At 35.2% G+C, this 25,344-nt stretch overlaps 1 protein-coding gene and 1 non-coding gene across 2 annotated transcripts in view; one reads left to right on the plus strand and one right to left on the minus strand.

Moving 5' to 3' along the window:
* AGGF1 (angiogenic factor with G-patch and FHA domains 1) overlaps positions 1-24,776 on the plus strand; it is a 42,063-nt gene extending 17,287 nt beyond the window's left edge. The window contains exons 6-14 of the mRNA XM_065940673.1: positions 4,461-4,791; positions 5,816-5,927; positions 7,125-7,176; positions 11,167-11,268; positions 12,166-12,331; positions 13,860-13,942; positions 18,548-18,675; positions 20,285-20,384; positions 21,605-24,776. Of these exons, the coding sequence (XP_065796745.1) occupies positions 4,461-4,791; positions 5,816-5,927; positions 7,125-7,176; positions 11,167-11,268; positions 12,166-12,331; positions 13,860-13,942; positions 18,548-18,675; positions 20,285-20,384; positions 21,605-21,805 (1,275 nt within the window). The 3' untranslated portion in view covers positions 21,806-24,776. The remainder of the gene's footprint in view (positions 1-4,460; positions 4,792-5,815; positions 5,928-7,124; positions 7,177-11,166; positions 11,269-12,165; positions 12,332-13,859; positions 13,943-18,547; positions 18,676-20,284; positions 20,385-21,604) is intronic.
* Positions 5,283-5,354, minus strand: TRNAC-GCA (transfer RNA cysteine (anticodon GCA)). The gene has a single exon. It is a non-coding gene; the product is annotated as a tRNA-Cys (tRNA).
* Positions 24,777-25,344: the final 568 nt, after the last annotated feature.

Here is a 25,344-nt window from a genome sequence, read left to right on the forward strand (position 1 = left end):
CGCAAAGAGTTAGACATGACTAAAGCAACTTAGTATGGTGCAACAGCACATATATGTGGTTATTTTAAGTTGATGATTTAAGCTTGAATGCATCCTAACTGCTTTCCATTTTTACTGTCCTTGCCCCCTGTATCTAATGTTTTTGTGGTCATACTTTATGGTTTTGTTTTGTTTATCCCTTAACTGCCTGTGTGGCTATAGATGATTTTACTACTTTTGTCTTTTAGTCTTTCTACTGGCCTTATCAGTTGTTGATCTGCTGCCTTTACTGTACGATGGCCTTTACCAATGAGATTCTTCCCTTCCCAAGTTTCATATTTCTAGATGTGGTTCTTTGTTTTCTACTTAGAGAAGTCCCTTTAATATTTCTGGTAAAGCTCTTTTAGTGATGCTGAACTCTTTTTACTTTTACTTGTCTAGAAAGTTCTTTACCTTTCCTCCCAATCTGAAGGATAGCCTTTCTGGGTAGAGTGTTCTTGGTTCAGAGTTTTTTCCTTTTATCACTTTGAACATATGGTGCCATTCCCTTTTGGCCTGACTTTTCAGTTCTGCTGAAAAGTCAGTGATAGCCTTATGGTAGCTCCCTTGTGGATAACTAGTTGCCTTTCCCTTGTTGCTTTTAAAATTCTTTTTCTTTAATTTTTGCCATTTTAATTATATTTTGTCTTCATGTGAACTGCTTTCAGTTCATCTTGTTTGGGACTCTGTGCTTCTTGGACCTGGATGTGTTTCCTTCCCCAGATTGGGGAAATTTTCAGCTATGATTTTTTTACATGCACTTCGTGGTTGGCAGTGTGCTTGATATTGTCCAGAGGCATCTTAAGCTCTGTTCTTTCTTTCGTTCTCTCTTCAGGGTGAGTGATTACTACTCTTGGCCAGATTGCTGATCTGTTCCCCTGTATCATCTGATTTGTTCTTTCTTCTAGTATATTTTCAATTTCAGTTTTGTATTCTTTAGCTCTGTTTGGTTCTTCTTCATATTTTCTAACTACTGAAATTTTATGTTCATTCACTCTTCTTCTGAGTTTGGTGGGCATCTTTATGATCATCACCTTGAACTTTTTGTCCAGTAGATTGCTTATCTCCATTTTTTCTCTCTCTCTCTCTTTTTTTTTTTTTTTTGCTGTGATTTGACTAGATTTTAATTGTATTTTTTGAAGTATGGGAACGTCTTATAAAATAGTGGAAAAATCTTTTTTAAACCTATATTTTGGAAGAATCTTCTTTTTCTGAGGTTTTGTCTTGTTGAGAACATATTCCTCTGTCTCCTCACTGTTCTATTCACTGTATTTATTTCTGTGTGTTAGGTAGACATCAAGGTAGGTAGGTTGATTATGCTTCCCATATTGGAGAAGTGGCCTTCTTTAGTAGACCTCCTCTGGGTCCCCAGCAGCACATGCCCTTCTGGTCACCAGAACTTTTTACTCTGGGGATGTTCCCTGTGTGGGCTGTGTACATCCTTCTGTTGTGGTGAGACTGATGACTGTGGGAGCGCTGGAAGGCAGGGCTGGCCCTTGCCCTGGTTGGCTGTGAGGTCCTGCCTCGCATGGTGATTGCAGGCCCAGTCGAGAGAAGGGTAGCCTTCCTGTGAAGTTGACTGCATGACTTAAGGGGTTCAAGGCTGTTCCTGGCCCGTTGGACGAGTCTCTGTGTGGCTCTCTTGGAAAGCCAGGGGCTTGTGCCAGCCAGCAGGTGGGCAGGGCGGGGCTGCCAGCACTAATAGATCAGAAGAAAGATTCCAGAATAATGTGTTCCAGTGCCACTGTTACTGGGGGTAGAACAGATTCCCCAAAATAGCTGACCCAGGCTCTTTTCCAACTACTGCCTCTCTGTTGAGGCTTAGAACATGTGACATCTTTTTTTTTTTCATTAATTTTTAATTAGTTGGAGGCTAATTACTTTATAATATTGTAGTGGTTTTTGTCATACATTGACATGAATCAGCCATGGATTTACATGTATTCTTACATGTGCCCTTAAGAGCTGAATCTTGTTCCTATATCTCTCCAATTCTCCTGAACATAAGCTCTGCTAGTTTTTCAAAGCTATATATTCTAGGGGCTTGTCTTTCCAGTTCAGGATCCCAGGCTGGGGAATCCCATTCTGCCTCAGACTCCTCACTCCTTGGGAAGAACCTCTGTGCTTGTGATATCCCTTCCATTTGTGGGTTGCCAACATAGGGGTATGGGTCTCCACCTCTCCTACCCATCTTGTGTGGTTCCTTCTTTATGTCTTTAGTTGTGGGAAATCTTTTCTGCTAGTGTTCAGGTAGGTCATTCTCATAAATGCTCTGTAAGTACTTGTAATTTTGGTGTGTCCATGAGATGAGTTGAGTGTCTTCCCATTTCACCATCTTGGCCACCTCTCCCCCATTCTTGAAATTTTATCTCAATTCTCTATTTGATTTTTTTTATTTCTCGATTATTTTCACTTACAGTACCTAAGAATTGAAGAGTAAGTAAGAAAAATGCCAAAAATTATTTTTCTTTTTTTTTTCAAAGACCTCTGTGTTAGTGACTTCTACCTATTACTAGTCATTGAACTGTTTGAAAGGATATGCTAATGAAACTAGTTCTCCCAGCAAAGCGAAGAATATATAGGGTCCTCAGATGACCTTTTCTGATAAACTAGATGATGAAATTTGATAGCATTCTGTGAGATTTTGGTCCAGTTTAGCTCTCATAACCATTCATCTTTACCATCCTTCTGTAAAAATATGTTAATTTAGGACAAGGACTGAAGAAAAATACTAATAAAAATTTTGAATTCCCCAAGAATTATAAAAGGTAGTTGTGTTGCATGGGAGGAAACCAGTTTTAGGACATCCTTATCCTTTTCTTGAGTTTTAATGTATTCTTGGGCCTCACTTTTTGGAAGTGCAGAGTATATGGAAGGAAGGAAGTAGGGTGAGGAGATTAGAGTAATAATTTGAAATATGCATATATGCCTGATGTAGGCCCGGGGCCTTTCTTTTATCTTAATGGATATTTATCTAACATTTGAGACTGACAGTTTTAAAAAGCATTACCTATTTCTGTTTTGCACATTTTCCTCTACATGTGTTGTCCTATAAACAATAATAATAAAATATATAATACTGGATATTTGGAAATATATTGGAAAATATTGGAAACTGCTTTTCTTTTAAGCATGTATAGATCAGGAAATGTTTTGGCTATAGTTACAGTGGTCTTTAAAGTTCCTCATAGCTTTTCAGGAACTTGCTCTTGTTATTGTTCTTGGTGAATTTGTGTTGCTGGAGATACGTATAGTTTAGCATGCTGTGAATGTTTAGCCAGTCTTCAAACTGAATTTGTGCTACTATTAAAAATATGGGTTTAGGATACTCTCATATTTTATAAAATAACAGCAGAACATATGACTTCACCTCATCATATTGCCCTAAGGTAGAAAGAAAACTAGAGTGTGTTACAAACTAGAGGAAGATAACTGCTTCTTCTAAAGTTAAAATAATAGATATGTTCATTTGTCCTAGGGTATGCCCAATATGCATGTATAATAAATAATAAAAGGTTTATGCCAGTTAAGTTGGAAGTTCAGAATAAAGAGATGTAATTGACTCATCTGTACTATTTTCTCTATCATCAAACCGACTCTATAAAGTATTTTAGCAAAACTTCAGTTCTGATTTATTAGGTACATTTAGATCTTTAAATCCCTGCTGTAATTAGTGCTAATTCTTTACATCATGTATGTTGACTTAATAATTGACTCAAAGTCTAAAAAGAAAATTCAGGTTTGGTTGTATTCTCTAGGCCTGCACTGTTCTGTCAGCTCCATATGGCTACTGAACACTTTAAATGTAGCTAGGACACTTTACCTAGTTGAGTATAAACTATACTCAGTTTTGAATACTTGATACAGAAAATCCATATAAAGTATTTGTAATAATTTTTATATTGATGAAATGTCATCTTTATATATAATTAATAATATTTTGTAAGTACTGGGTTAGGTAAAGTAACAAAATGAATTTCACCAGCTTCTTTTTACCTTTTTAATGACGCTACTAGGTAATTTTAAAGCATATATGTGTGTGTATATATATATATGTATATAAAGCTTGCATTTTATTTTTGACAGCATTGTTCTAGGCTCTCACATGGTCCAAGCAATATGTGATAAGGACCTGGATTGGGACAATTAAGAAAATGATACTAGATAAGGAGAGAAAATTGGGATCAATTTCAAACATAGTTTATAGCCTCAGTAATTGATTCCATGGAGTGGTCAAGGAGTTGTCAAAGACTTTTGATTTGGATAAGTGGATGGTACATCATTAAGAAAGGGAACATAATAAGAGGAAGAGGCAATAGAGATAATAGCTATTGTTATTTCACTAAACATATGTCTTCACTAATTCACTGAAACATTTAGGGTTAAACATTATAAGATGGTCATGTTTAAGATTCTTCTCTCCTGTTCCTACCTCTTTCCAGAATTTGAATTCAGAAGATCAGAAGATATCCAATATTGAACATATAAACTGCAGTGAGGGAGAAGATTTTGCAAACGTGAAAAAGAAGGCCAAAATAGACATTCATTACAAAAATAGCCTCCCCAAATATACTGTTCCAGTTAGTGCAAAGACTGTAGAATCTCCTGTTAATGAAAACATTTGTACTTCGGCTTCATTTAAAGATGAGAAAATCATAGACACTGATAGTGAGCCTGAAGAAGGTGAAATTACAGACTCTCAGACTGAGGACAGTTACGATGAAGACATTACCAGTGAAGACAATGCAACTGCAGAAGATACTGAAGATGAAGGTGAGTAAATAGCCATTATTTTATGGTCATTGTAAAAGTACAACACAGTAGTTAAAAGTGTTAGTAGCCCATATATTTGCCAACAAGTGAGCTGATTGTTTTAAAGAGATTATTTTAATAACATTATTAAAAATGATAACTTTGGTTATATTTACAGTAGGGTGTGAATAAATGACTACTACTTGGATCCTAAAGTTTAATTGCATTGAATGGCCTACTCGGTAGAATAAAAAACCAAGTTACCTACTCTTTCCTAAAGTCTGTACTAAGTCTGTTTTAGTGGATTAGATATTTATTGTCCACTTTTGTAGTTGAGGGAGGGAAGGCAGTTGCTTTAAAGAGTAGGCCGTGAATTCAGCTACATAGAAAAGTGAAAGTGAAGTCGCCCAGTCCTGTCCGACTCTTTGCAACCCCGTACCAAGCTCCTCCTTCCATGGGATTCTCCAGGCAAGAATACTGGAGTGGGTTGCCATTTCCTTTTCCAGCGTATCTTCCCTACCCAGGGATCGAACCCGGGTCTCCCGCATTGCAGGCAGATGCTTTAACCTCTGAGCCACCAGGGAAGCCAACATAGGTATTATGGTAAATCTGTTTTGTTTTGTTTTTTTTTACTTGAGGATATAATGACATACTTTTAAAACAGAATTTTGTATTAGTGTGTGCAAGCTTATTTTGTTCTTAATGCAATTTCCTTTCATTTTTTTCTTAAAAGGGTAGACTCAGTTTTTCTAACTTAAAAAAAATTCTTTTTTGGGGGGCATATTTTCAAATATCAATACCTTAAAAAAGAGAGAGTTGATTATTTTATAATTGTGATAGCTGCTCTATATCTTTAGATTGATTATTTTAAATTGCTAGTGTTGTTAAAACCTACTTATTACGTATGTCATATAGCAGAATTTGAGAAGGTTGTTTTAAACAGAAGGAAGATTTTTGATCAGTTTATTTTAGTTTTATGTATGCCTTTTACTATTCCCTGGGCATTTGTTATTTTTGAATTAATACGTGTTTCTTTCTTTGGCAGATGAAGAAAAAATCTGGCCCCCATGTATTAGAGTAATTGTAATTAGATCACCTGTGTTGCAGACAGGATCACTTTTTATCATTACAGCTGTAAATCCTGCTACAATTGGAAGGTAAAAATGTTTGCTATTATTGTATTCTGTTTAATTTTCTTATTCCAGTTAATCATTAGGTATGCATGATACTTGTAGAATAGACAGAAAATGATATCCTTGTCCCTCCCTCTCTCACTCAGCAAATATTCTGACACTTACCTTTTGTCATGTGCTTTTGGAAGTCAATTGCAGATATAACTTCATTGTCCCTAAAGCAGTCCTCCTATGTAAAGAGGTAAAATCTTGGTGATACCTTCCACAGAGATCTCTTCACTTTCTTGGCTTTGGTATTGCATTTTTAGGCTTACGTTACTCACTTAGACCCAGCATGACCTCCTTTGACCCTTTCCTTTACCCCTATGGAACGCAAACCAGCTTGGTAGAGAAGTGGATTTTCATCCTGAGCAGGATACTTTCCTTTCTTCCCAACTGGAAAGATAATGTATCTTTAATTCAGGTTTCATACAGTATCTTCATTTTGAATTCTTGGAGAATAGTATGTTCCTTTTACACATAGTAATAGAAGTGGAAACATAGTCAACAGACCTGGACTGACATTACTGCAAAGGATATTTTGTCCTACTGGATGTTTACTAGCCTGTGGCAGATGTACCAAAGCAAGGGCCCCCAACCCCTGGACGTGTTAGGAGTCGGGCTGCACAGCAGGAGATGAGCGCTGGGTGAGTGAGGAAAACTTCATCTTATTCATAGCTGTGCCTCGCCGCTCTCAGCTCACCTCAGATGTCACTGTTTCCTGTCACCTCCAGATGGGACTGTCTAATTGCAGAAAGCCAAGCTTAGGGCTCTCACTGATTCTACATCATGGTGAATTGTATGATTATTTCATTATGTACCACAATATAGTAACAATAGAAATAAAGTGCACAATAAATGTAATGCACTTGAATCATCCCAATACCCTTGTTCTGGTCTGTGGAAAAACTGTCTTCCACGAAACTGGTTCCTGGTGCCAAAAAGGTTGGGGACCCTACAATAAGGACCTTACCTTATGAAAGAGTTAAGATAATTCCGGGACCTACTTTCAAACATGAAATTTAAAGTAGCATTACAGAAACTGGGTTTACTCTGATAAAGAGACATGCATCCTAACATTATCTTTTAAAGCAAAATTATCTTTAAAAAATTCTTTAAATATAGCATTTAAATATGCTTCAAAAAGTATTAAAGGCATTTTAATTTTACTTAACTCTGCAGAGAAAAAGATATGGAGCATACTCTCCGAATCCCTGAAGTTGGTGTCAGTAAGGTAAGTTCTTTGATTTTTCAGATACAGCCCCCTCGATGTGACTTTGTAAATAATCATTATGGCAGAAAGCTTAGGGTTTTTCAGATGAAAAAGAAAGATTAATAGTCAGTATAGTAATGGTAGTGAAAGTAATGCAGGTTGTTTACTCCATTACTTGAGAAAAAAAAATTCTCCATCAAAATTTGGATGAACTAAAATAGTGTTTAGTTTTTAACAGTCTGGAGCAGGAGTAGAAAATGTAGACTAAGTAGTGCCCGTTTAGCAAATATTTATTGAGTTGAAGTCAATATGCTGGATATTGTGGCAGTTCAAAAATAAATCATACGTGGATTCAAGCTACTTTAGTGCAGTTACTTTGAGTACAGGGTATTTTTCAACTCAAGAATAATCTATCCTCTACCACTTAAGGCTTTTCCTGCTTGATTTTGCTGCTTTTCCTAGTTGATTTTCTACTGGTTTCAGGAAAAAGAGCAGTTGGGTTTTTCAAAACAAAAAGAACAGAGTTGCAGCTAAAGTTATGAGGCTTTTCAAAAGTCTCATTTATCTTTTTTCTTTACTATATTTTCTGTGGTTTTCCCCCTTCCCTTTTATAACTTATGTTTTTTTGACCTTTCACCAACCCCATTTTGTTTCTAATTAATGGATTATAGTATGATTCTAAACTATGTATTTTTTGTGATTTTTGTCTTTTTGGAATGAAATTTGTTTTTTCATTGTTAGTTGAAAGTCTGATTATTTTGCTTTGTTTGTACTCACTCAGAGGGGAGGAAGTCCTTGTAATCTTAATTCAGACCAAATTATTTTGCTTTTTTACCTTCTCATGATCCGTGATTTTTCTGCCTCCAAAGAAAACCCTGTCTATAACGTAAATAACAAAGACGTCCTTCTACTTCAGTCTGAAATGGAGGTAGTTCTCTGGTGGCATTCCTGCTTTTCCTTTCTTTGAAACAAACATGTCCACTGATAGGGTAGGTAATTTGTTAGTTGTGTGAAATCAGTTTGACAGTATATATCACACATACCCAGGTATATGAAAAAGTTAAGGTAAAAAAACTCCAACATATTTCATATTAATATTAGGAGAAAACAAACGAATATTTAACCAGTGGATAGGAGAGGAATTTCTAAGTTTAAAAAAAGAAACAAAATCACAGAAGACAAGGTAATTTTGAATAATTTGTTTTAAAGTCTTTATATTAAGAAATAAACTTAAATGGCAGTCTAAGATAATCAGATCTGGTAAAATATATATCCCTTATATTTTAAAAGCTCATACAAATTCATTTTTTTAAACCCCACTATGATACCAACAGGTAAATGAGTGAAGGACATAGACAAGTAATTCACACTAGAGGAAATATGCTTAACATGCGAAAACCATTCAGTATTTGTAGTAATTCAAGAAATACAAATGAGACCAAAGTGTCAGTTTTCATTCATCCTGTTTATTACATATCATTCCTATTGAGAGCATAATTTAGAAAGGTCTTTGGAATAAGGTTTCCAGTCATAAGATTTGAAATTATTTAAACTCTTTGATACAGTTTTTCTAAACAACCCAATTGAAAGAAATGTATGAAGGACATGAAGAGAAAATTTACAGAAGATGAAACCCAAATGGCTAATAAATACAAGAAAAGATTTCAGCCTCACCTGTAATTGGGAAAATGCAAATTAAAACCACAGTAATGAAATTTAATTTCACACTTGATATGTTTGCAAAAGCTAAAAATTCTGACAATACAAAGTGTTATTCAAGACTGTATAAATCAATGGGAATTCTTAGAAACTGGTGTTGAGAGTATAAATTGGTCCAACCACTTTGGAAAATGATATGTGTGTGCTTAGCCATGTCTGACTTTTTGTGACTCCATGGACTGTAACCCACCAGGCTCCTCTGTCCATGGGATTATCCCAACAGCAATGAGTGGGTTGCCATTTCCTACTCCAGGGGATCTTCCTGACCCAGGGATCAAACTTGCAACTCCTGCATTGGCAGATGGATTCTTTACCATTTGAGCCACCTGTGAAGCCTGGAAAATTGTATGGCAGTATCTAATAAAGTTTGTTTGCATGTAGATGGCTTAGCAGTTTCATTCCTAAGTGTATACCCCCAGAGAAACCCTTGTATTGTCCACAGGAAGAGTGCATGGACAGGGTTGTTGATAGAAGCATTTTGAAACATAGTAAAGCCTTGGGAAAAAACGTGGCTGTTGTCATTAGAAGAATATGTATTATAGCTTATGGTGCAGCCACAACTGCACTACAGCTAGATGGTATTAAGCCAAAGATGCAAGATAAAGGAGATAAATACTGTTAGCGTACATTTGTCAAAGCTCATCAGACTGTATATTTAAGACTTAGGAATTTCTTGCCTATAAATTATATCTCAGTGAAAAATTTATACAGTGTGATTCCTAATTATATTAAGTTCCAAACAAAGCAAAATGAACATACAATTTTTTTATGAATATATACATACATGGTAAAATTATAAGGAGATGCATCATGTTTAAGTAAACATCAAACCTCTGAAAGGAAGGGTAGGGGATAGATAGATAGAGTGAGGTACACATCCATGAATAATAATTTAAGTATCTGAGGCAAATGTAGCAAATTGTATTAAAGCTGGGTCATGTGTAGAAGTTTTTCAATATATTCTTTTACATGTTTGAAACATTTTATATTTTATTAAGTTTATATTTATGAAAATTTTTAAAAACTTTATTGAGATACAGTCTATATACAATTTACCCTTTGAAAGTACATAATTCACAGGTTTTTAGTGTATTCACAATTGTGTAACCATCACTACAGTCAATTTTAGAACATTTTCATCACTATGAAAAGAAGTATCATACTCAATAGTAGTCCTTCCCCATTCCTTTCTAACCTCCCACAGTCCTAGGCAACCACCAGTTTACTTTTGGTTTCTGTGGATTTGCCTGTTCTTCACATTTCATGTAAATGGAATCATATATTAATAATACAGTATGTACTCTTTTGTAACTAGCTTGTACACTTAGCTTGTCTTCAAGATTCATCCATGTTGTAGCAAGTATCAGTACTTCATTTGTCTTTATTGCCAAATAATACTTCATTGTTCAGATACACTATAGTATTTTGTTTATCTATTCGTCAACTGTTAGACATTTGAATTGTTTCCATTTTTTGGTTATTAAGAATATTGCTGCTAAGTTTGTTTGGAAGTGTAGTTTTCATTTCTCTTGATACCTACCGTGGAATAGAATTGTTGATTCATATGGTAACTCTCTGTTTAACATTTTGAAGAACTGTCAAACTTCCCCACAAAGCAGCTGCATCATTTTATGTAACCACCATCATCTATATATTGTTTACAGAATTTTAAATATTTTTGCAGCTCTATATCTAGTTAAATGTACATGTATTGAGTACGTGCCCAATATATGTGAGGCACTATATTGTATACTAAGTGGTAAGCAAATTGTCAACTAATTGTAAGCAATAATTGTAAGCAGTACAGTGGCATTCACATATACAGTAATTTTGTATGGTTTAAGTGTTATATAAACCAAGTGCTCTGGAGCAGGAGGGAGTGATTAGTCCTGAGTATTGAAAATTTGGAAACTCTGAGAAGTTGACCTTGAATATTTCAAATCACCTTTGTATTAAAAATATTTAATGATGTGAGCAACTATATTAGATGAAAAATTGTTTCAAATTATATATAGTATAATCTCAAGAATATTATAAAAGTAGAAAAGATAGGACACATACTGAGTTATTAATGGTAATTATAGGTGGAGTTAAAGGTGGGTGACTTTTTCTCCTGCAGCCTTCTTATTTCTACAAGAAGCATTGTAATTCTTTTGTATTCAGAAAAAAAAAATGTATTAAGAATAATACAAGTTAAATCATCAGAGTCCACTGCAGTTTATCATGGAGAAATTATCATCTGTGGTTTAAAAAGGTACAATAATTTATAATTACCTGGTTTCTTTTTTTAAGTTTCATGCAGAAATTTATTTTGACCATGACTTACAAAGTTATGTCCTTGTGGATCAAGGCAGTCAGAATGGTACAATTGTTAATGGAAAACAGATTCTTCAGGTGAGTGTATATTTATTAATTAAATACTTGGATATTCTTTTAAAAAACTGAACTGAAATATTTTATCCCTCCGGGCATAGTTATCATAGTGATTATACATATCATTTAGTTCAGATTGGTATTCAAGCCCAGATGTATTAATGTGGAAGAGAACTCTTAGAGCTGAAAAATAGATACAGTAAGCAGATACTTCACTGCTAAGTTTTGCCTTCTAATTATGTATCTATGCCTTATTTTTAGAGATAAATGCATGTTAAAGCCATGCAAAGGAAGTATTCGTATAGTAACTTTAGGGACCATCCTTTTTTTGTGTGTTTTTTATTTTTTTAAGCTGTTTTAACAGAAGTGTTAAATTGGAAAACTGCTTGAAAGCAGGGGCTATGTCTATTCAGTTAACTCTTCTATCCCTAACATGTAGCAAAGTGCTTAGCACCTAATAAGATAATATGTGGAAGGAGGGGAGGGAGAGAGGTCTTAGTTAAGGATCAAAAATGAAATAAAACTTAATTATCAAGAGAAGAAGGAAAAAGGGAAATATGATGCAGTTTATCTCCTTAATACGTCATCTTTTTGACTGTGATGATTATTCATTTTGGTAAGAGATTGAAGTTTGGGTTGGATATTTCTCTGATAGCATTGGGTATGGAGATGGGGAGATTAGTGGATTTTAATAATATAAAAATTAGAAGTTGCTTAGTTCATCTGTCTTCTCCACTAATAGAATATTATGTATCACCCTCATGTTGTGGAAATGTGTATGTATGCATATGTCTGTCTATCTCTTTGAGAACCATCTCAAAATTTTTTGTTATAATCTGACATTATTTATAGTAACCATAAAATAAATAGTCATATGTAACTCTTGTATTTCTGTTTTGTTGTTTTTTTCCCCTTTAGCCCAAAACTAAGTGTGACCCTTATGTGCTCGAGCATGGGGACGAAGTGAAAATTGGAGAGACTGTGTTGTCGTTTCACATTCACCCTGGCAGTGATACCTGTGATGGCTGTGAACCAGGGCAGGTTAGAGCGCACCTTCGTCTTGATAAGAAAGATGAACTTTTTGGTATGTGAAGCATATTGTTTATGTGTATGATAACTTTTTAATTCACCAAAGTGTTCAAAAAAATGTATCAATAGCTACCAGCTTCATATCTAATTGGTATAATACTCTATTGAGATACATTTATATTTCAGTGAATATTATCAGCTGAGGCTAAAAAAATAACGTTTTGAAATGTGAGACTTAGGTAGTAGATTATGATTGTAGTTGATTTTTCTATGTAATAGTTTAGTTGTACTATTATAGCATTAGGTTGCTTTCTGACCAGGAATGATAATTACCAGCTCTGCTGTTGCTAATCCAGTCTGTAGGCTTTTTATCTTTTTAATTATTTACTTATCTGACTGTGCCAGGTCTTGGTTATGGCACTCGGCATCTTAGCTGTGGCATGCAGGCCCTTTCTTGCTGTATGCAGGGTGTGGGTCCCTGACCAGGGAGTGAACCGAGGCCCCCTGTGTTGGGAGCACAGAGTCTTAGTCACTGAACTACCAGCAAAGCCCCAAGTCTGTAGGGCTTTGAAGCAGCTAAATGTCCTTCAGAGGAATAATGCGGGCTAGCTAAAGATTTGTTGTGTTAGTCACTAAGTTGTGACTTTTGCAGCCCCATGGACTATAGCCCACCAGGCTCCTCTGTCCATGAGATGTCCTAGGCAAGAACACTGAAGTGGCTTGCCATTTCCTTCTCCAAAGGATCTTCTCGACTCAGGGATTGAACCCACCTCTCCTACATTGGCAGGTGGATACTTTACCACTGAGCTGCCCAGGAAGCCCAAGGTTTCTCTTTAACATCTATTTACTGTTATAAAAAAGTCGTCAAAAAAAAAAAAAAAAATCATCCACAGTTAAACTCTGATGTAAAATAGTAACATAGAAAATAATAGGATAAGGCATTAAGATTTATTGGTTGATATGTCTGCTTTCCTAATTACAGTTTGTTGATGTATTATCTGTGTATATACCATTATTTTCTATAATAGTACTGTAAAAGGTTGCTATCTTGTTAAAACTTTCTTATTTAAGGCTTTAAAAATTGAAAGAGATACTCTGAAGTAGTAATTTTCCTTACATTATTTTTTCCTCCTCACACTAACTAAATATGTTCATTATGTATTTTTTGTTTTCCTACATATACTACATTATGAAAATGTGTAGGGCACATTACACAATAATGTGACTCTTGAATTCTGTGGGGTTTTTTTTGTACAAACTTATGTTCTTTCAGGGAATTCACAGTATTTCTACATCTTGGATACTATTACAATAACGATATTGAAAAATTAAGATGGTCAGTATTTCTTTTAGTATCTAAACTGTAACATTCTTATACTCTTTGGGGTCTGATTTACTTTCCAATTGGATTTAATTACCAAAATGCTAAAAGGACATCATCATAACCAAAGATACTTGTATATTAATTTATTTGAACTTTTGTTAATCTGGAGACAGAATACTAGTACTAAAAATTTTTCATTATTAAATAAACAGTATTATATCAAACTTAGTGTTTTTTTTTAACTCAATTTTCCTTTTAGTTGGTCCAACGCTAAGTAAGGAGGAAAAAGAGTTGGAAAGGAGGAAAGAATTAAAGAAAATACGAGTGAAATATGGTTTGCAGGTAAGAAAGTTAAATATTGTTACATGTGCTAAACTGTGTGTCTGGTTTTGTATAAAACTGCCCTTAGATCAGCATGCTGTGCTAAGTCGCTCAGTCATGTCCAACTCTTTGCGATCCCATGGGCTGTAGCCCACAAGTCTCCTCTGTCCATGGGATTCTCCAGGCAAGAATACTGGAGTGGATTGCCATGCCCTCCTCCAGGGGATCTTCCCAACCCAGGGATCGAACCCAGGTCTCCTGCATTGCAGGTGGATTCTTTACTGTCTGAGCCACCATGGAAGCCCAAGAATACTGGAGTAGGTAGCCTATCCCTTCTCCAGTCGATCTTCCCAACCCAGGAATTGATCATTGCTCCTGCACTGCAGGCAGATTTTTGACCAGCTGAGCTACCGGGGAAGCCCTTAGATAAGCATAGCCAATTTTTATATATAAATAAAAGAGAGGAGTTACTCATAATTATTTTGAGATTCATGTAATTCCTGCTAGTTGTTTACTGTTTACTTCAACAGGTATTGAGATTAGAGTAGAAAAGTGAGGTAATGCTCGACATTTCAATAGCCATTTCTGATTTTTAAAAAACTTACATTAAAACGATACCATTGAAAGATATAGTTGGAGTGCTAATGCTGCCTGATTTCAAGACTTATTATAAACTCTTATAATAAAGACAGTAGCATTGGCAAAAAGAGAAACAAGTATGTTGATGGACAGACTAATAATGAGTCCAGAAATAGACCTATATAGACAGATGCATAGATAAATATGTATATGTATATGTGTGTGTGTATGTATGATTTTCAGCAACGGTATAAAGACAGTTTCATGGAGAAATGATAGTCTTTTCCAACAAACAGTGCTGAACTAATTGGAAAGTCAACACAGCACATACCACAACAAAAGCAGTAACAGCAGCCTTGATCCACACCTCATAACATATAAGAATGAACTCAGAATAGACTATACATATACATCTAAAACTTAAAACTATAAGACTTCTAGAAGCAAACCTTAAAAAAAGAGTTAGGTAAAGAATTTTTAGATATCTAACAGTAAAAGCACAATCCTTAAAAGCACAGGTTGTACTCCTGCAAAATTTCTGTTCTTCCAAAGATGTTAAGAGAATGAAAAGATAAGTCACAGACTGGCAAAAATATTTGTAAATCATGTATCCAATAAAGTTTACAAAGAACTCTCAAGATTTAATAAAGGAGAACAGTTTGAGAATGACCAAAAGATTGGAATAGACACTTCACCAAAGCAGATGGCAGTTATGAAAAGATGTTCAGTATCATTAGTTACTAGGGAAATGCAAATTAAAACCATTTAAGACTGTATTGTGTTGCTGGCATGTGGAGGAACTGGAGCTGATGAGAACATACATGGTACAGTGACTTCGTTAAAGAGTTTAATACTTTGTCTAAAAGTTATGTGTACACCTACTGTATGATTCACCGTTCTATTTCAGAGTATTTACGCAAGAGAAGTGAAAGCATATGTTCATAAAAAGACTAGGGAACAAATGGCCACAACAGCTTTTTTCCTAATAGCCAAAGACTGGAAAAAAACTCATGTCCATTATTAATAGATAAGCAAACTATGTAAAATGTATATGTTAAACACTCCTAACAATAAAAAAAAGAAACAAACATATGCTATTAATACAGATTAAAACGTGGATGGATCTCAAAATGATTATGCTGAGTGAAAGGCAAAAAGAGTACAGGTGACTATTGAACAACACAGGGATTAGCTGTGCCGAGTCTTACCTCGGTTGAAAAATCTTCATGTCTACTCAGCCCTCAGTAACTACAGTTCGACTATATCTGGTGTTCTGCACCTGCAGATTCAACCAGTTACAGATAGGGTAGTACTGTCATATTTACCAATGGAAAAAAAATCTGTGTGTCAGTGGACTTGCAAAGTTCAAATTCATGTTGTTCAAGGGTCAACTGTACATACTTTGGACTTCAGTTGTATAAAATTCTAGGAAGGCACACTAATGTATCATGGCAGATCAGTGGTTGCCTGGATACAGGAGAGGAAGGATGCAGAGGGAGAGGGTCTGGAGGGATGGATTATAAAAAAAGGACAAGGATACTTTTGTGGGAGATGAATATCTATTATCCTAATTATGATGGTTTCATAAGTGTATCATTTCAGTTCAGTTGCTCAGTCATGTCCAGCTCTTTGTGACCTCGTCTGCAGCACGCCAGGTTTCCCTGTCTTATCACCAACTCCCAGAGCTTACTCAAACTCATGTCCATCGAGTCGGTGATGCCATCCAACCATCTCATCCTCTGTTGATCCCTTCTTCTCCTGCCCTCAGTCTTTCTCAGCATCAGGGTCTTTTCCAGTGATTCAGTTCTTCACATCAGGTGGCTAAAGTATTGGAGTTTCAGCTTCAGCATCAGTCCTTCCAGTGAGTATTCAGGACTGATTTTCTTTAGGATGGACTGGTTGGATCTCCTTGCAGCCCAGGGACTCTCCAAGAGCCTCCTCCAGCACCACAGTTCAAAAGCATCAATTCTTTGGCACTTGCTTTCTTTATAGTCCAACTCTCACATCCATACATGACTCCTGGATAAACCATAGCTTTGACTAGACGGGCTTTTGTTGGTAAAGTAATGTCTCTGCTTTTTAATATGCCATCTAGGTTGGTCATAGCTTTTCTTCCAAGGAGCAAGTATCTTCTAATCCGTGGCTGCAGTCACCATCTGCAGTGATTTTGGAGCCCCCAGAAATAAAGTCTGTCACTGTTTCCATTGTTTCCTTATCTGTTTGCCATGAAGTGATGGGACCAGATGCCATGATCTTAGTTATCTGAATGTTGAGATTTAACCCAACTTTTTCTGTCTCCTCTTTCACTTTCTTCAAAAGGCTCTTTAGTTCTTCACTTTCTGCCATAAGGGTGGTGTCATCTGTGTATCTGAGATTACTGATATTTCTCCCAGCAATTTTGATTCCAGCTTGTGCTTCATCAAGCCTGGCATTTCTCATGATGTACTCTGCATGTGAGTTAAATAAGCAGGGTGACAATATACAGCCTTGATGTACTCCTTTGCCGATTTGGAACCAGTGTGTTGTTCCATGTCCAGTCTGAGTTCATAAGTGTATACAAATCTCAAAAGTATCTAATTGTACACTTCATGTATAATTTATTGTTTGTTAATTATGTATCAATAAGGCAGTTAAAAATTACCATTTACTTCTATAATAGAGCAAGAAAGTAATTAATATTGCCAGTTTACATTGGAGAAACTAGATCTGGTCACCCAGCTACTAAATTGCAGAACTAGATACAGAACTGTAAGTCTTAAATGAATTGTCCAGTGCTTTTTATACTTTATGAAGGGATCAGAGAGGATGCTGCCAAAAGTTTTCTGCAAAATTGTATTTTTTGTTGTTACTGTTGTACTAAAAGAGAAATCATAATAGAAAAAATGTCAAGAGGTTAATTAATTTGGGAGGAAAGTAGAAAATCTATAAGAGAATAAAATGTTTTCTCAAAATTTTAGCTCAATCTGCATCATTTTCTGAGGGTGAATACCCATTAGGACTGGTGGTTCTTTATTTTTCTGTTTTGAAAGCAAAATTAAGTAAAAACTTCTATGCTGCTTTCCATACATTGCTCTAGCAGTCTGTAGTGTGTTTTTTATACTTTTTATATGTGTGTGCTTGGTCATGTCCAACTCTTGCAACCCTATGGACTCTTGTGACCCTATGGACTGTAGCCTGCCAGGCTCCTCTGTCCATGGGATTTTCCAGGCAAGAATACTGGAGTGGGTTGCCATTTCCTACTCCAACTTTTTATATAAAGGTTAGCAAATAGTAACAAAAGGGAAGAGAATTCTTCTTTGAAACCCCATGCTGAATTGCCTCTTTTGTGCCACTGGCTTGTCTTGGGCATACCTTTATTGGTGAACCAGTCACACTGTAGCATGCTGAAGATTGTGTGTCTGCACTTGAGGATTATAAATTTCTTTGCATTCTACTACCTTACATAGAGCTTAATTTACTCTTTACTCAGTAATTTTTGTTGAGTGACTGATTAATCATATAGTGAAGCTGTCTTGAAGTAAAAAGTATTATTATTGCCATTGTAAAAGAGTATTTGTTTTTTATCTATCTTTTAAAAGCCTTTCTACATTTTTCCCTTTTAAGGATCAGTATTAAAACTTTTTGGATCTTTTGGAACTTTCAGTTCCTTAGAGAAAAGGAGAAATAGATTTTTTTCCCAACTGCAGGAGTTCTCTATGTTTCTTTTTATACTGGTAGTCATATGAGAATATGAATATATATCATTAATTCAAAATATACTGTACTTTTTTACTATATTTTAATATAATTATATATTATAATTTATATATGGTTTATATTATTTCTATGTATAATTTATATTGTAGCACAACTTGAAATGATAATAAACAGTTTAAAGGGGATAGACTAAAAATATTAATAGCATAATTGTCTTAATTTGTATCATGTCTTAATTTATATCATGACTTATTTAATAGAGACCACATTGAACCATATTCACTAAGCAAGGCAAATATACAGACATTTTTCAGTTTTATTTTCCTCAATGAATACTTCATGTTTATAAAGAATACAGACTATGAAGATGAAAAGGCATTGAAGAATCCGAAATATAAAGATAGAGCTGGAAAACGTAGGGAGCAGATTGGAAGTGAAGGAACTTTCCAAAGAGATGATGCTCCTGCATCTGTTCATTCGTAAGTATTAAATTTTAGTTGCTTGAAAAAGTCTTTGTACCATAATCACACTTATAGGACAAATCTGATTTATAGGACTGTGGAAGTTCTGTTTACATTTTGCTCTAATATTGGTATTCTGCTATTCCCTGGAAAATTACTGATCATATTCATCATGAATATGGATACATACATATTTATCACATATAAACTTAAACACACACACACGCATATATATATGCATAACATTCTAACCACCCAACTGAGTGACCATACATTTATATACTGTGTATTTAGAAGGCTGGGCTAGTAAGAAATTGATAGTGGACTGATACTTTTAATAGTTATTTTAGTACTCAACTGCTTTTGTTCTTGACCCTGAAATACTATTTTTCTTACTTATCTTTGATTCACTTCTTTCCTCTTGGTAAAGTAGCTTGATCAACATGAAAAGTGTAATTTTGAAACCTACAATATGATTATATTTCTACATTTAATCATATATTAGCTACATTTTTTTCTCAGAATATAAATTCTAGGTTTAGTTATTTAAATTTTTCATGTAGAACTAGCAATTATTAAATTTTGACTTAATATCATATTTTATTAGTCCTAAGATATATTCTTTGGATAGAATTTTACAGTTACATATAATAGCAATTTGTTCATAATGGTACATAAACTAACAATACATCTTTGAATTTATCGAGTCAGATTTTATGAAATACAATATTTTAGACTACATATACCAAGCAACTTGACAAGTATTTTTAAGGTTTAATATTTTTGAAATAATTGCTGAACAATATGAAGATTACATTACAGTTAATAAATAATGAAATACATTGGTCTGGTGTTGCTTCGTCTATTTTTATTGAAGAGCTAATTTAACATTTTATAGAACTGAAAATGTGTTAGAACGTAAAATTAAAATACCCTTAAATTAGACCATAAAATCATAAAACAAAATGCAACTAGTTAATGAAAGGTTTAGTTTCATTTTAACTTTATAAATTGATGTTAAATTTACAAATGTTAAGTATCAATATGAATGATATAAGATTAACACATTGCAGAATCCAGTCTTGGTCAAGAAATAGAAAATCATGAGTAAACCCAGAAACTGGTCCTCCTAGTGTCCCTTCTTAATCATTATTCCTCTCTCCTCCCCAAAAGTGACTCTTCTACTGACTTCCAACAGTGTCAGATTAATTTTACTTAATTTTAATTTTAAGTATATGGAATAATTTAGTATTTATTTTGTGCCTGTATTCTTTTTACCCAGCATTACTTTGTGAGGTGCATTTTATTTTCATTGCTGTATATTCTCCTGTATAAATATGACACAATTTATCCACTTTATCACTGATGGACATCTGAATTATTTCTAATTTGTGGTTATTGTTAGATTTGACTGCAGAAATTCTTGTCCATGTCTTTTTGGTGCACCGTATATACATGCTTTTCTGTTTAGTATATGTAGGATTAGAATTTGTGTGTCATCAACTTTATTAGGGAAAGCCAAATAGTTTTCTAAAGTAGTTGTACCAATTATTTTAAATTCATTAGTTTATTATAAATGTGGTTTAAATGGTCTCAAAATCAACTATCATCTTAATTTTCTCTAAAGTGAAATTACTGATAGCAATAAAGGTCGGAAGATGTTGGAGAAGATGGGTTGGAAAAAAGGAGAGGGCCTAGGAAAGGACGGTGGAGGCATGAAAACTCCGGTAAGACTTGTGATTTCTTTCATTTGTTACTCTTGTAGCAGATATATTTATTGTATACTTACTGTATGCTAGGCGTTGCTGTAAGTGCTGGGAGTATGCTAGCAAGCAAAGAGACATGGTAACTACTTTTGTGGCAATCACAATTACCAAATTTTTGTGTTTATGATTTGTTTGGTTTTTAGGAAGCCTCTTAGAGACTTCCTAAACCTCTAGATAATCAGTGTTTTTTCCTGAGCCAGAAGTTCTTCTGTGCCTTTTATTTCAATAGCTTTGTGTACTGTGCCTTGTCCTAACATGCAGAAACAATCAAGTGTTACCTTACAAACATCCAGATTCTGTACTAGCTGGAGAATCTGTTTTAGGTTCAAGATTCAGAGCATGTAACAGGCAATAGAGTGAATCATGTCTAGAAAACAATATAGTGGTTTAATTCTGCAGTCACATGGTTCATTGGCGGTTCAGATTCTCTTTCACAGAAACCTTACAAAGCAGTAATAGAACCAGGGAACATTCTTGATAATTGACTTGGTACCTAAAGAAATAAGGGAAGATTAATGTAAATCCTCTCATTGGAGGTACAGAGGAAAGAACATGGGTTTTGCAGCCAGGTTAGAGTATGTGCGACTTAGGGCATGTTTGGACTTCAGTTTTCATCTGTTAAAATGGGGATAATGAGAACTGTTTTCAGGAATATCTGAAAATAAAGCCCTAGGTTGATGCCTGACATACATTAGACACTCAGTTACTTAACGGCTTTTAATGGTTGTCAAGATAATGAGAAGTCCTCCCCTCTTTTTATGAAAACAAACAGTCAGGTTTTTCTTTATGACTCAGGTTTAACTTACCCTTCACTTACTTAGGTGAGGCTCAGACTGTAGGTTTACATACATCCATTGATTTTACTTGTGGTTAGAGTAGATGACAGATTAATTCTGCAGCATCTCAGTGAAATACGGTGATTGCTGTTTAAGGACCACTCTGTTTTATTAAAGAGTCAACTGTACTTATTGATAAGCAAGACAGTAGAAAAATGAGCGTAAGTTCCACGTATAACCATGTATGTAATATTCCTGTATGTATTTGATGCATTTGACAGTTTTTTCTTACGCATCAATCTTTTCTAATTCAAAGAATTATAGTTAAAGTATCAAATTGAATATAGCAGCGTTCAGTGTGTTTAGGTGCTGCAGTTAAGTTCTCTTTTCAACTTTTGGTAACAGATCCAGCTTCAGCTTCGGCGAACACATGCAGGCTTGGGGACAGGGAAGCCATCTTCAATTGAAGATGTTCACCTTCTCCAAAACAAGAGCAAAAAGAACTGGGAGAAAGCACGAGAGAGGTTTGCTGAAAATTTCCCGGAAACTAAATCTCAAAAAGATGCACCAGGGACTGTGCCTTGGGTCAAAGGGACTGTAGAGTAAAGGTTAGTCATAGAACACAATTAATCTTTTTTTATAGAGTTTGGACACTCTTGTATAATTGCAGAAATTTCCCCTCAAAAAGAGTCAGTGACATGGGGGAACTGTGTCAGTTTACCCCTTCATGATTCAAAAATTTGTAATAAAGTGTGGTTTGCAGAGCTTTTAAAAAACATTTTTAAAAACTAATAAATAGTGACTGAATCAAGTTATGCTGTGAGTGGACTAAAGTTCACGGGGCATGGATGGGCTTCTCAAACTTTGTTATTTTATTTTGTCATTTGCAAGACCCATAGAAACAACTAGTCATATAAGCAAAATTCATGTAACCATTAACTTAAATGTACATTTGTCTTTGTCTCCTTTTAATCGTTATTGTAAGATGCATAACAGAAGAAACATCAAAAGTTTATAAAAACAACCTGACTGTATGCATCCTTGTTTATACCCTTTAGGACCTAGATAGAAAATGTTGAAAAACATAGGTAGTGGTGTATACATTATATTTGAAATAATTCAAGACATATTATTGAAGAACTAATGAACAGGTGACATGTAGAAAATCAGTCTTCCATTGCTTTCTTCTGTGAAGAATCTGTGGATTTGTATTGTATATTAAGCATTTACATTTGGTTTGTTTCATAGCTAAAATGTGAACAATTGGGCACAGTATTGAAATGTTCAGTGTGCTGGCGTTTGTAGTTCTGATAAATCCCATTGCTGGCAATGGAGGTGTGCCAGGAAAATCTGATTTCTCCTGCAAAAGGATTGCCTAGCCAAGGCTCCAGACTCAAGATGCTTATTCAAAATATCTTCAGATGCAATAAAAACATTAAAACATCAAAAAATTAATTCATTGAACCAATAATTTAAGCATTCTGGTTTGCTTTGAACTCAAGACCAGGCAGAATTTCTCTCTGTAAATTGACAGCATAGTAGTGAAACCAGCCAGAATTTACCTCTGAAAATTGACAGCACAGTAATGGAAGGAGATTACCTCAGATCGGGGAGACTGCAGTGCAGCTTTCTGAGTGCAGGTGTCACTGCTCTGCCAGTTATTGCTGTTTTTTCCCTTTGTGATCAACTTTTCTCTCAGCTTTTTGCTGGGAAATCAATGCTGAAACTGATCTTTTTCATAGTGAATATAAACTATAGCTCTTTCATCTACTATAATGAAATGTCTTCAACATACAGAAATAGGAAAGGAAAATTCTGGGGAAAAAAGTATGCAATAGGAAAGATAATTCAGAAAGAAAAGCTACCTGTTGGAATTTCTAATCTTAATGGTAGAGGGTACTAAAGAAGAAGGAGGGGTGTGGAAAGAAAATGTATTACTAAAGATGAGACATATGAGCAAATCTGTCAAGTCACTGCAGATGGGAAAATTAGAGGTCCTATAACTCCAAATTTGGATTAAGTATTTTTCTGTATACTTCCTGGCCACTTACATACCCTAACACACACACACACACCCGCCCACACACACACACCCACACCCACTTATGTACCCTAACACACACACACCACACACCTGGCCACTTGCCTACCCTAACCTGGCCACTTACATACCCTAACACACACACACACACACACACACGCCCACTTATGTACCCTGGCCACTTACATACCCTAACACACACACACACACACACACACACACACACACACGCCCACTTATGTACCCTAACACACACAGCACACACCTGGCCACTTGCCTACCCTAACACATATACACACACACACACAAGACTTGGAGGCAATAGGAGTGTCCTGGATTATTTTCTCTAAAGTAGAAAAATTACTTGTGTGAATGTGGTTCTGATACTGGTGCCCTGTATACAAGTAATAATGTAGAACCTTCAGAGTAAACTTGCTTCTGATAGGTCTCACTCATTGAGTTAGTATACAGTTGTCTATATAATATATCCCACTTTTATTATTAGATTGCGGAAAACTTTTTCATTGTTTTCCTTTGTTAAGAAAATGGAAACTTGAAAATGGTGAAAAAAAATTGATATATATGTGATATTTGCATTATTAAAACCCTTTGCAGATATAAAGTCTCAGGGCTATACTGTATACTGGTTAAAGCACTGAATAATGTCTGGTTCTATTTCTACTTGTGAAATGAGAATAATATTTAACTCACATGTTTGTCTTGAATAAAAAATAACTATGTATATAAAAGCACTTTGTAAACTATGAAAGTAGTACAAATGTGAGCTTCTGTTTGTTTAGAAGCATAAATGTGGATTATGTACAATTTGAATTATACATAAAATTGTTTTGTGTCTAATATTTAAAATTATAGTTTATTGACACAGTATACATTTAGTAATTTAATAGCCTTCAAGTGTTTGTTTAAAGTGAAGCTGCGAGTTGCTGAATTTTGATAAATCTAACATATTTTGCCAGAACATGAGAAGCTGACAAAATTGAGAACAGAAGATGCTGTCACCATTATAGTAAAATAACAGAAGTTGTGTTCTAAATTAAATAGCTAAGAAGCAGTTTTTCTCAGAAAGGGAGGGGTTTTATTTTTCTTTTGTTTTTAAAGGTTTTTACTTCTGTTTAATTTATTCTGGTTGTGAACTTACGAAGTTATGATTCACCCAATTAAAATACCCCCCAGCTTTTCCTGTAAAAGATTATTTCTTAATTTGGCACATTTCAAAGAGCAGCCAAAAGAATATATAAATTCCCACTGAGAAGCGGCGTGAGAGATTGTGTACAGAGGCCGTCCTGTTGAGTTGCAGGGCAGAGGGCTGTGCTGGGCGGGGAGCCAGAAAGGCGTTTCTGGGCCCAGCACCTGAATGTTCTCAGGGACTGCTGAAAGTGTCTTCCCCATTGTGTTCTAAATGTGCTTCTTATTTTTTTAGGGCATCACTTATGTCTCTGCCTTGAATCTTTAAAACATTTCATTTTACCTTTTTCAGGCTTTAAAGTGGAAATACATTTGCGTTCTTTAAAATGAGTCATTGTTTACTTGTGTGTCTCTGTGTATCAGGGCCCAAGCTTTTTCTCTTTGTCTTTCTGCTTTACTATTCTTAGTTCTGACTTATGTCCTTGTAATTGCAAAATGACTTTTGAAACTCCAGTCATCAGGTTCAAGTCCAAAACAGGGGAAAGAGCAGTATTCCTGTTATTTCTCCTTTATCAGGAAAGCAAAAGCTCACTCAGAAACTCATAACAGACTTGTCCTTAGGGTCATTAGCCAGAACCTGATAACGTGACTGCCCGTGGCTGCAAGGGAAGTTGAAAAGGTGGGCAGCAGGATGGTCTCTGTTGCCTTAAGCCAATCGTGAGCCATCACAAGGTGGAACATGTTGCTGTTCGAACAAAATCAGGCTTCAGTGAGCAAGTCAGAAGGAGGTCAGTGACTACTGAATGAGCAGAAACTGTCTGCCAGATAACCCAACTATCCATCAGTGGTGACTGGGGGGTTGGTTAAATTGTAATGTAGGCCCTCTATATAATACTGTAGCCATTCAGGTGAGTAAGATAGAACTGTCTGTCTATATGATGATGGAGAGGAATATTCT

Source organism: Muntiacus reevesi, chromosome 7 (genome assembly GCF_963930625.1).
Source record: "Muntiacus reevesi chromosome 7, mMunRee1.1, whole genome shotgun sequence".
Lineage (NCBI taxonomy): Eukaryota > Metazoa > Chordata > Mammalia > Artiodactyla > Cervidae > Muntiacus > Muntiacus reevesi.